The 13251-nt window shown below is 40.2% G+C and overlaps 1 protein-coding gene across 2 annotated transcripts in view; it reads right to left on the bottom strand.

Moving 5' to 3' along the window:
- Positions 1–275: 275 nt before the first annotated feature.
- The window catches only part of WDR27 (WD repeat domain 27), a 608839-nt gene continuing 595863 nt past the window's right edge, over positions 276–13251 (bottom strand). For both annotated transcript variants that reach the window (XM_073627863.1, XM_073627864.1), the window contains one exon: positions 276–1808. In XM_073627863.1, the coding sequence (XP_073483964.1) occupies positions 1761–1808 (48 nt within the window). In that variant the 3' untranslated portion in view covers positions 276–1760. The remainder of the gene's footprint in view (positions 1809–13251) is intronic.

The raw sequence follows: 13251 nt of genomic DNA, 5'->3' as shown, positions 1-13251 counted from the left end.
TGGGTTTTGTTTTGTTTTAGCCCTACATTTATATTATAATAAATAAAAAACATTTTAAAGTGTAAAGAGTTGTAAGTATATGTATTGTTGGCAAGCATTTATTCTTTGAAGACATCCAAAAAATATCACAATAGCTTACATGTTATTGAGAAATATTAAGAATATTTTTTACAATATTTTTTATTTAAAAAAAAAAAAAAATATATATATATATATATATAAAATATATATATATATATATATATATATATATATATATATATATTATTACTGGTATGTTATTTTTGTCACTCTGTGAAAAAGAATGACGCAAACTTATGCTGGATTCAAAATGCACACCTACCTTCTACCCAAGGCAAAGCAAGCTGGCTCTGGAGCCGCTATTGTGCTGGAGACAAAATTCGATGTTCTTAATATTGTTTTAACTAATCTTGATTTTAACCATGTGCAAGAGTTTTTTAAAGTTGTAAAAATTTCCGGTTATTATATGGTACACTCTTGGCAGGAATTCTTATGCCCCATACACATGATCGGACTTTCCGACAAGGGTGTTGGCTCCAACTTGTCTTGCATACACACGGTCACACAAATGTTGGCCAACAATTACGAACGTAGTGATGTACAAGACGTACGTGATATCTCCATTACGAACGCTAGTTTTACAAGACCGAGCGCTTCCGGCTTGTACTTGATTCCGAGCATGCGTGGACTTTTGTGCGACAGACATGTGTACACACAATCGCAAAGTCCAACAACAAAAATTTGTTGGCTGAAAATATGAGAACCTGCTAGCCAACATTTGTTAGTGGAAAGTCCGACAACAAATGTTCGATGGAGCATACACATGGTCGGACTTACCGCCAACAAGCTCACATCCAACATTTGTTGTCGGAAAATCTGATCGTGTGTACGCGGCATAAGTCTCCTTACTTTGGGCAACATCAAACAGTACAACCATTACAATTTGATACATACTAAGCATTTATAAACATATCTTTATTTTGTAGCTTTTCCAAACTTCAACTCATTTAGCTAGATATGACAAATTCACAGTTTATTTTTTAGAAATAAAAAATACATATAAATAACAGAACAAGAAACATCTTGAAGCATTTCTAATTCGTTACTATGTGAATAGTTAAAAATCATTCTGCATGTATACTTCCATTTTACTGCTGCTATTATAGATACTTGTATTACTTATTTAATGTAGTAAGCTGTATGTTTCTGTGCAGCAGCGTAGTTACATACATTAATTGGTTATATTCCCATATTCCATGCCAATAAGAAGTATGTTCTGTAAAACTTCATTAGTGAACCATTACAGATCCACAGCTGTTTAGAGAGTAGTAAGGAAAAGAGAACATGAAGGAGAGAAATAAAAGAAAATAACAGAAGACGGTAGAGAATAATAAGTGCCCCACAGAAGGAACTAACCTGCTTTCAGGCATTCCAGGGCAATGTTTGATAAAAGTACTATGGATCCCATTTAGTGTTAAATTTGTCCAGCCCATCATTTAGCCTCTTTGTGATCAGTTCCATTTTTCTGGCATCTTGTATTCATTTAATTAAATTTTGTAGAGGAGGGAATTGAGTTTTGTTCCAATTTTATAGATATAACTCATCTAGTACTTGCTGGGATATGGATCAGAATTAGACAGCTCTTAGGATGATTTTGTAATGTTATTTTAGGTAAGCAGTAAGGCAAGTAATCATTCCACTATCCACATATGCTCCATTTCAGTGACTAATATGTCTGTTCAAGGAGAAAAAGTTTGTAGTGTTCCATCCACTGTACATGTGGTTAGCTAAAGAAAAAGAAAACACAAAAAGTGTTAGAATTCTTTGGAACCCACTATCATTAAAATAAGTCATGTTTGCAATTACCAATTCAAAAAGCTTTTAATTTAATCAAAAGTCATCCACAGAAAACAATGCTATAAAACATGTGTTTAACATATGAGATACCAATGGGATACCACATTTAAAAGCGCTATTGTAGTTATATAAACTTCAAACAATATATTTTCATTGACATTGACATACCAATCGGTATCTGCAGTCTCATTGTTCTTTTCTGTGGCATGTTTATTTCATTTAAATCTGGTTCATCAAAGTACCTAATTAATGTGATGTCTGGATTTTCATGGATGACGGTGCATTAAAATGGATTGAATAATCTGGTAATTTTTGCTCTAGTGTTCAGGGAAATGCCTATATGACAAGTACTTATTAGGACAATTTGTTGGATTTAGATCACAATCTCCCAAAAGTAGGACCTGAGAAGGCTGGTGGTACAGCTGAACTGGGCCTGCAAGACTGGATCCCGCCCCTAGCTGTGAAGATCTAAAATTACATGGGTAATAACTGAATATGGAGGAAATATAATTTACTTATTGGCATTAACCTGTTTATAAATTCATTCACAGCAAATATGTATTTAACACTTTTCAACACTTTATCTCTATATCTATAATTATCTAGCCAGTCAGCATTTGGTTACCCAAGTCTTATGACACCAGGATTGCATCAAGTCATCCGAGTCGAGCCAGTAGCTGGAGTTAAAGTGTATCTATGGTCAAAATAAGTGTAGTCGTATGTGAACGGAAGCAAGATAAGCCAACGGGTATGACTAAATTAAGTTTAAGATACACTGTCCCCTATAGAGTGCGGGATATTTGCAACAAACATTGACATCTAGTAAATGATGAAATAGTTAGGAAGTTTGTACCCACATGACCAAAATACATTATTAGAAAGGTACGCTTATTAGGTGATACATTGATGCATAGTGATTTTCCGTGGGGAAAAAAAAGTACTTTATGTAACAGTGGGAGAAGAAAAAGGGGTGTCTACAAATGCAGAAAGTGTGATTACTGCCCCTTCATGATCGAGGGTTCTACTCTACACCAAAGATGCAGGACTTTATATGGGTTTACTCTAATGCCAATATGCCATCATGTTAAAGATGTATGACCCCACTGTGGGCTACATGATATTTGTCACAGCTGGATATATTTAACATTTGTGAATTTGCTTTATATAATCTCATTGGCCTTTATATGCATTATTGACAAGATATATTATGGCAGTGTGCTTGTGTTTCGACAACTATGTGGGGATTGTTTTATATCTATAGTCCATTATTGTGTATTTGAATGTCTGTGAGTCTGGAATATGGGCTTTTTATGCCAGAACGGCAGCTATACCGTGTGATTTTTATACAAATATACATTTAAATAATATATAACGATATGGACATTTATGTCCCCAATATTTCAGCAGATGAATTTTTTGTTAGAGCTGGTGATTGTGTATCACATGCCATTGCTTTTTGGCTAGTAGTCAAACTAAGGCAATGTGGAAAAAACTGGAGACTGCAAAATCTGGTGCAGTCGTACATGGTAACCAATGATACAGTACATTCCCTTTTTTAGGTTTTCATGTGAATTTTAGAACGTAGCCACTGTCCTCTGGTCCATTGTGCTTTAATATAATCTTATAATTTAACTCTGATTTTTAAATTACAGGATCATTATAATTGTACATTTCTGAAAAAAAAAAAACAGGACTGAGAGTATGTCATTACAGGAGAATATAAAATTGGGGTTGCTGCTTTTTAAAATTCTTAGCTTCCTTTATCATAATAAACAATTCAAAGTAAATTATATTAACTAAATCAATTCTGCCCTTAAATTAAAATCATTTCTCTCAGCTTAACCAAAGAAATGTTGTTTTTTATCAAATGACAAGTTACTGTAAAATCAAATTTCTTTAGAATATGGTTCCAATATTTTGAAAATAAGCAATGCAAATTATTCTATTCTTGGTAATCAGAGCCTATAGTGGGGACTGTATGCAAGTAGTTAAAAAAATAAATGTCATCATACAACAGGTATTTAATGTAAAATTCAATCTGGTCATTTCTATGCCTTTGAAAGCAACACCAGCCTGTACAGGACAACTTAATATTCTAAAATGCTTCCAATAAAATATGTTAAAGGAGAAGTCCAGCCTGAGCTTTTTAGGCTGGGAATTTCCTATGGGTCACAGGAATGCAATTCGTTTTGCACTCCTGTGACCAATTTTCAGTGAAGAGCGGTCTGAAGTCCATTCTCCGCTGACGTCACCAGGTTCAGTCCAGGCAGCGCGTCATCCTGACCTCAGAAGTCTGGATCCGCCAACTGCCTGGATTGATGGCAGTCTGAACCTCTCAGCAAGCAGCTGAGACGGCCGCTCCCCGCCCCTCCACAGCTCAGCGCTCCAATGAGCATGGAGGATCAGAGCAGGTGAGATGCTAACTGACAGGCAGCAGTTTTCCGCTCAGGGAGGTGAGAGAACCGAGCCATCGGTGGTGTTCAGTGGCTTGGTTTTCAGTGAAGAGGCGGCAGGGGACAGATGTAGCATCGGTCTGATGCTGCATCTACCTAGGTAAGTATGAATAGCCCAAAAAAAAACCCATACTGGGCTGTATGTCCTTTATAAACCATATCTAGTAAATGCTTGAACAACTAAAATTAACAAACTTGTTTTTTTTTTTCATCTCTACTTGCCTAGTATCTCATTCAGGGTTGATTTCTGGTGTGTGTGTGTGTGGATGTGAGTGAGTCTGGGGTAAATTTACTGAAGGCAAATAGATTGTGCACTTTGCAAGTGTAGTTGCACTTCATATGTGCAGTTGCTCCAGAGCTTAGTAAATGAGGTGAAGCTTTTGCTCTATGCACACTACAAAAATCTGATAGTCTATAGTGCATACTCCCTAATCCATTTCAGGAACGAGCAAGGGAGGGTAGCGACATTAAGACATACAGTGGGATCATGGAGAACAAACATAGCCATCCTCTAACAGGAAGTCAGATTACAGCAGTAAAAAAGTAATTTGGAGATTTGAAGGGGGCTGAGATCAATAGAAGGTACTTTTTGCGTTAAGAATGCATAATTGGCTAAATTTTTTTTTTTTTTTTAAACCAATGTTTAACGTCACTTTAGGTAATCCCACAATGTCGTCTTCATACATGATACTGGTACATCATATCCCAGGCTGGCTTTGCTTCTTCACTCGTTGGATGGTTGTGGCCAGCCATGCCCCTGGACAGACCTCCCTGCTATGGTGTTTAAGATTTTCTGCTGCCCCAGGGGTCTCTGTATGCACTTCTGTCTCTTTCCTTACAGGGACCTAACCATTATGGAACTGCACTAACTGGTTTGTTTTTTGTAACCATCTGCTGTAGGCGACTAACTACATATCTCTTACTGAGTTTTTAGGTTCAACCTATGCCCCGATACATACTACATATTCTACATACTAGCTTGATCAGTATTGTTGCACCTATGTTAAGGAGTGTATGATTATCTTCCATGTTCAGCCTACATCTGATCTTTTATCTATGTTTTAATGTTGGAAAAATACGTTTATATATATATATATATATATATATATATATATATATATATATATATATATATACAGTATCTCAGAAAAGTGAGTACACTCCTCACATTTTTGTAAATATTTTATTATATCTTTTCATGTGACAACATTGAAGAGATGACACTTTGCTACAAAAAAAGTAAACTGTAAAGTAGTGAGTGTACAGCTTGTCTAACAGTGTACATTTGCTGTCCCCTCAAAATAACTCAACACACAGCCATTAATGTCTAAACCGCTGAGTACACCCCTAAGTGAAAATGTCCAAATTGGGCCCAAAGTATCAATATTTTGTGTGGCCACCATTATTTTCCAGCACTGCCTTAACCCTCTTGGGTATGGAGTTCACTAGAGCTTCACAGGTTGCCACTGGAGTCTTCTTCCACTCCTCCATGACAACATCACGGAGCTGGTGGATGTTAGAGACCTTGCGCTCCTCCACCCTCCGTTTGAGGATGCCCCACAGATGCTCAATAGGGTTTAGGTCTGGAGACATGCTTGGCCAATCCCTGTCCCTTAGCGATGGTTGGGACATTTAAAGATGCATATATTGTCATGAGGTAAGCACAACCATAGAGGATATGGTATAAAAATATACAGGTTTAAAATAGTGTTAGACATAAAAGAAATGACCAAAGTTAATACTCATGTTGAGAAGATTGAACAAATGCTAGGGTATACTGAGCAGCTGACGCGTTTCACAGTTAGAGTTACTGCTTCTTCAGGGCTGTTTCCCATGCATCTGTGTAGTTCAAGTTACAAAAAAAAAATTGACATTAGTATTAACAAACAATTATTTTATAAACAGTGTAACAATAGATATAAAACAAATCCCAAATCCCTGGTATGGTCCCTGGAGAGCAATAATAGCCTAACGCTGAGCACGTGGTAACAAGCAATTATAAGGAATATTTATTTAATTTTGAGAAAGGGAAAGAACAGCCAAGAGAATAATAGTGAGTATATCAATTTACCTTAAGTTTTTTTAGCTTCAGAAAAGAGGGTAAGGCTAGCAGAGGTCTGAATCAGTTGGTATCCTTCCCGGTCATCCCGGCTAGAGATAAAAGTTGAATCCTCAGCTGATCTCTCTGGTACGTCCTCCCCTGTTGCCGTGATGTGAGTCACAGCAGCTGGGTGGTTCCGGCTTCCTTCCACATGATTCAACATCCACAAAACCACTTAGGCGACTCTGACAACGCCTTTTTTTCATGGAATGGTGTTCGCTCTCCTCGATGCTGTGATAGGATCAATGTCACTATGTCACTAATGTGACTATATCTATTGTTACACTGTTTATAAAATAATTGTTTGTTGATACTAATGTCAAATGTTTTTTGTAACTTGAACTACACAGATGCATGGGAAATAGCCCTGAAGAAGCAGTCACTCTAACTGTGAAACGCGTCGGCTGCTTAGTATACCCTAGCATTTGTTCAATCTTTTCAACATGAGTATTAACTTCGGTCATTTTTTTTATGACTAACACTGTTTTAAACCTGTATATTTTTTGTAATAAATAAATTTTTCAAATATCCTCTATGGTTGTGCTTACCTCATGACAGATATATGCATCTTTAAAAGTCCCAACCATCACTAAGGGACAGGTTTTGACCTGATCCCCTTTCTTTCTATTTGCTATTTATTAGGGATGTGGATGCAATACTCTGTCTCTAGATACTGTCCATAAACGTTTCTATATATATGCTTGGCCAATCCATCACCTTTACCCTCAGTTTCTTTAGCAAGGCAGTGGTCGTCTTGGAGGTGTGTTTGGGGTCATTATGTTGGAAAACTGCCCTGTGGCCCAGTCTCCGAAGGGAGGGGATCATGCTCTGCTTCAGTATGTCACAGTACATGTTGGCGTGCATGGTTCCCTCAATGAACTGTAGCTTCCCAGTTCCGGCAGCACTCATGCAGCCCCAGACCTTGACACTCCCACCACCATGCTTGAATGTAGGCAAGACACACTTGTCTTTGTACTCCTCACCTGGTTGCCACCATCTGAACCAAATAAGTTTATCTTGGTCTCATCAGACCACAGGGCATGGTTCCAGTAATCCATGTCCTTAGTCTGCTTGTCTTCTTTCCCAAATACAAACTCTGGATATGACGTTGAGCATGTGCACTCAACTTCTTTAAACGACCATGGCGAGGCCTGTTCTGAGTGGAACCTGTCCTGTTGAACCGCTGTATGGTCTTGGCCACCGTGCTGCAGCTCAGTTTCAGGGTGTTGGCAATCTTCTTATAGCCTAGGCCATCTTTATGTAGAGCAACAATTCTTTTTTTCAGATCCTCAGAGAGTTCTTTGCCATGAAGTGTCATGTTGAACTTCCAGTGACCAGTATGAGAGAGTGGGAGCGATAACACCAAATTTAACACACCTGCTCCCCATTCACACCTGGGACCTTGTAACACTAATGAGTCACATGACACCGGGAAGGGAAAATGGCTAATTGGACCCAATTTGGACATTTTTACTTAGGGGTGTACTCACTTTTGTTGCCAGCGGTTTAGACATTAATGGCTGTGTGTTGGGTTATTTTGAGGGGACAGAAAATTTACACTGTTATACAAGCTGTACACTCACGAGTTTACAATGTAGCAAAGTGTCATTTTTCAGTGTTGTATCATGAAAAGAAATAATAAAATATTTACAAAAATGTGAGGGGTGTACTCACTTTTGTGAGATACTGTGTATAGATATATATATGGTTATGTGTTATACTTGGTGCCTTGAAAGACCTACACACCCAAGATATCTCTTTTAGGATGATGGCACTAAGGGTAGCTCCAAATCACACTCATAGTAATTACATATGCCAGCCTGACTACTGTACCACTCTTCTGTGGCCTACCAAGAAAACAGCACTACGTGACTTAATGTAGTTTAAAATTCTAACTGTAACTTACAAAGTTTTTTTCCATCTAGTTCTTCATACATCAATCTCCAAATAGCATCCAGAGCATGATCTTTGTTTTACACATGATCTTTACCTAATCTCCACTCTACTACAAGAAATCGTCTCTCAGAAAGCTTTGTATTGTGTATTATGGGTGCAGACATAAACAAAAACCTTACATAGATATTGCTCAAAATTACAGCCTATTGCCAAAAACATCAAAATACATCAAAATATGTGTCTACATACAAGATGCAAATTATATGTCTATAATCAACTCTTATGCCCCGTACACACAAGCGGATTTTCCGTCGGAAAAAACTTGGATGGTTTTTCTGACGGAATTCCGTTCAAGCTTGCCTTGTGCCTTGTTACACAAAAGGAATTCCGTGCAAGCTTGCCTTGCATACACACGGTTACACAAAAGTTCTCTGAACTTTCGACCGTCAAGAACGCGGTGACGTACAACTCTACGACGAGCCGAGAAAACATGCTCTCAATCTTTTGCTGCCTGGAATTCCACCAGCAAAAGACCGATGGAGCATACACACGGTCGCATTTTCAGACAAAAAGCTCTCATCAGAGTTTTGCAGGCGGAATTTCCGATCGTGTGTACGCGGCATTACAATTGAAACTTTCAGAAAGATAAGACAGTATTATTATATATATATATATATATATATATATATATATATATATATTTATTATTTGGTTAAAATTACAAATACTTTATTTGATACTATTATTGAATACCATTATTTGAATACCTTATCTATTAAAACTATAGTGCAAATAAACTATAGTGTTTGAAGATAGACAAATAATCTCAGTGTATATGCAGTTATCTGTAGAAAAACATATTAATGGCCACACTACCTTTAAATCATTATAAGAGAATGTGGTTTTTCATTTGCAAAACCTTCCCATAAAACTATTACAAGAGAATAGAAATCACAATTTTCACTGCTCACTGTTCTCACAGTCACAGGTACAAGCTTCCTGGCTGACCTGTGTGTAGTACTACAACCCTGATTTCCGAAGAATGCATCATCCAAAGAGATTCTTAAAAAGTCACCGGCCTCATCATATTTTCCTTGTTGTTGATCGCATAATGCAATCCTGGCCATGAGAGATAGCTAACAGATGTGTTCTTTATTTTTTCCTGTGGTCCTAAAACTTTGTTGTGCGTTTCTTCCCAAAGTAGAACAGTCCCCGTGCACATTTTAGACATTCATTGTATAGAAAATAGACCAAAAATATTCCTCTGGTGAGACATTCTATCGTGCATGTAAAATAAAGGTGTGTGTGTGTTTACACACACAGTATATAGTAACACGGTTTATGTTTCATGAGAGTTAAACGCTGACCTGAATTGAATTTCTAATTGAATTTTCAGGAAGTCAGCTTTCTAATTCAAAAAATGCAGCATCTATTCTGGCAAAGAGGAGGTGTTAGCACAGAGATTGCTTTCTCTATACACTGTAAACAAATTACACTTCCCATCATGCTTTGTGAATGTGGGAGGTACACTAGGCCTGTACATGTAAATGTAAACAAGACCACTTCAACAGAAATCACAGCCCTCATTCTGCAGCCACACTACTCAGTAACACACAGCAGGATAGGTAGGTTACAGCTTTATAAAGGCAAAGCATGTCTGTTCTCTCCCCTCCAGCCACAGCAGCAGATAAACCCTCTAATGTATGCAAATCTCAATAAGCTTCAATATCACCACAATACACAATACCGGTCTCTGTGATATGTAATGTCACATATAATACACATCACACTGAAAATAAAACAAAAAATGACTGCAAACTTTGCAGGTATGGTGGAAACCCCTCCTACAGATATTTGGCTGTAGACAGTGTCCACTGCCCATATGTGCGGTCTCATCACTGCCCATATGTGCGTTCTCATCACTGCCCATATGTGCGGTCTCATCACTGCCCATATGTGCGGTCTCATCACTGCCCACAAGGGCGGTCTAATCAGTTCCCATAAGTACTGTCTCATCAATGCCCAAGTGTGCGGTCTCACCAGTGCCCAAGTGTGTGGTCTCACCAGTGCCCAAGTGTGTGGTCTCACCAGTGCCCAAGTGTGCGGTCTCATCAGTGCCCAAGTGTGCGGTCTCATCAGTGCCCAAGTGTGCGGTCTCATCAGTGCCCAAGTGTGCGGTCTCATCAGCGCCCAAGTGTGCGGTCTCATCAGTGGCCATGTGTGCGGTCTCACCAGTGCCATGTGTTTTGTCTCACCAGTACCATGTGTGCGGTCTCACCAGTTCCATGTGTGTGGTCTCACCAGTACCATGTGTGCGGTCTCACCAGTGCCATGTGTGCTGTCTCACCAGTGCCATGTGTGCTATCTCACCAGTACCATGTGTGCGGTCTCACCAGTGCCATGTGTGCAGTCTCACCAGTGCCATGTGTGCGGTCTCACCAGTGCCATGTCTGCGGTCTCATCCTTGCCATGCGTGCAGTCTCATCATTGCCACGTGTGCAGTCTCACCAGTACCATGTGTGCGGCCTCATCATTGCCATGTGTGCGGGCTCATCCTTGCAATGCGTGCAGTCTCACCAGTACCATGTGTGCGGCCTCATCATTGCCATGTGTGTGGGCTCATCCTTGCCATGCATGCAGTCTCATCATTGCCATGGGTGCAGTTTCATCAGTACCATGTGTGCAGTCCATCATTGCCATGTGTGCAGCCTCATCATTGCCATGTGTGCAGTCTCATCATTGCCATGTGTGCGGGCTCATCCTTGCCATGCGTGCAGTCTCATCATTGCCATGGGTGCAGTCTCACCAGTACCATGTGTGCGGTCTCATCATTGCCATGTGTGCAGTCTCACCAGTACCATGTGTGCGGTGTCATCAGGACACTACCTCCATGGGCAGTACAGACCGCGGTATGTAAGACCCCCTCTGCCCACTACAGCATGAGGGGACCGTCAATACAAGTCCCTGCTCACTGCAGAGAACTACAAGGGGGCGTATCAGACCGCTGGCTGGAGGTACAGGAGGAATAGCAGCCAGCGGTCTTACAAACAGGAAATCACCAGGCAATAACGGTTTTATCAGAAAATCAGCAGGCTATTGCAGAGGAACTACGGGGCTGAGAAGAAGATGAATGGCATATTCGGTGAAGGTAGGAGATCAGCAACAAGGACATGAGAAAAAGGTTTTCCCAGAGTTCTGCTTTCAATAATTAGCCCTGCTTAAAAGAATACTCATTAATATATATAGGGGAGAATCACACTGGCAGATTGTGTAGGGGAGAAATACGTTGGTAGTCTGCATAGAGGAAATTAATGCTGGCAGGTCAGGTAGGGAAGAATCACCCTGGCAAGTCATGTATGGGGAAAATCATGCTGCCAGGCTATGTAGGGGAAAATCACGCTGGCAGGCCTTGTAGGGGAAAATCACACTAGCAAGTCATGTAGGGGAAAATCATGCTGCCAGGCTGTGTAGGGGAAAAAAATGCTGGTCAGTCGTTTAGGGAAGAAATACGCTGGCAGGCTGTGTAGAGAAAAATCATGCTGGGAGGCAGGCCCAGACTGGGACAAAAAATAGGCCCAGGTACTTTAGACTGAGCAGCAGGCATTCATGGGGGCGGTTGGTGATGGGATATTCAGAGTTGTCCTCTGCCCTGTAATCATTGGTGTGCGCAGCCTATGGCATTAAGGTGTGCACCCCAGAGCACAAACACACATGTGTGTATATCAGCAGAGCAGTGGACGGTGTCAGTAGAGCAAAGATTGGTATCAGTGTTTTTTTATTTATTTATATATATATATATATATATATATATATATATATTTTTTTTTTTTGTTTTTTTTGTTTTTTTTGTTTGTTTGTTTTTTACAATATTATTTTTATTACTTTTTTTTTAAATGTTTAGGAGCTCCGTTATGGGGCTTTGGTGAAATATCAAAGGATCTAAACCAGGAGTCTCAAACTGGCGGCCCTCGAGCTGTTGCACAACTACAAGTCCCATGAGGCATTGCAAGGCTGACAGTTACAAGCATTACTCCCTCAGGCAGAGGAATGATGGGACTTGTAGTTCCACAACATTTGGAGGGCCACCAATTTGAGACCCCTGATATCTCACTTTTGAAACAGAGAAAGAAACTGAGGACAGAGATTCCCCTGGTCCCTTTCTCTACAGCCTGTGGTAAACATAGTTTACAAATGCTTCAGTTAAGAATAAAGACAGGAGTGATCAGTACAGATCGCTCAATGTGTTCATTCAGAAGAGGAAGGGGCTGATTAATAAAATGTTTACCAGTCCCTTTCGCCGCTCCTGAGAGGAGAGCGGGGGAAGCTGGCAGCACTACAGAGGAGAGACAAGAAGCAGGGGGAATCAGCACCACATGGAGTCATTAGGGTGTGCCGAGGCACACCCGGCACACCCTGTGTGCACACCTATGCCTGTAATGTAAAGGGGCACTGTGATATAAAGGAGACCGCACTGTAATGAGTATAGTTCCCCTTTACATTACTGTGTCCCTGGCAATCACAGCCCCCATCACAGTGCCCCTTGCACTCATGCCCCCCCTTTTCTCTCTAATCACAGTGCACCCTTTTGCTCTCTGCCTCCCCTGCACAGTCCTACCTTTGGCAGGGCAGAGGCAGGATTCAGCCTGTGTGTCCTGTTCAGGGTCTCCCTGGACGACATCATCCTATCAGCAGGGAAAAGCTGCATATCTCGATCATATTAACAAGTGGGTAATTATCCGATTGTTAATATGAAAAGACTCCCACACTCAATGCAGATCTCCAGCTCCTTCCACCCTCTGCTCTGATGATAGGATGACAAAGTTGGCGGAGAGGGAAAGCCAGGAGAGGAGACACAGGTGTGGCCGCATAGCGGGAGCTAAACAGCGACCGTGGTCTGTGTTAGGCCTGTTTGGACTATGGTCG

Source organism: Aquarana catesbeiana, linkage group LG04, assembly GCF_042186555.1.
Source record: "Aquarana catesbeiana isolate 2022-GZ linkage group LG04, ASM4218655v1, whole genome shotgun sequence".
Lineage (NCBI taxonomy): Eukaryota > Metazoa > Chordata > Amphibia > Anura > Ranidae > Aquarana > Aquarana catesbeiana.
Note: the sequence above shows the minus strand (reverse complement) of the source record. Positions and strands in the feature narration are given on the sequence as shown.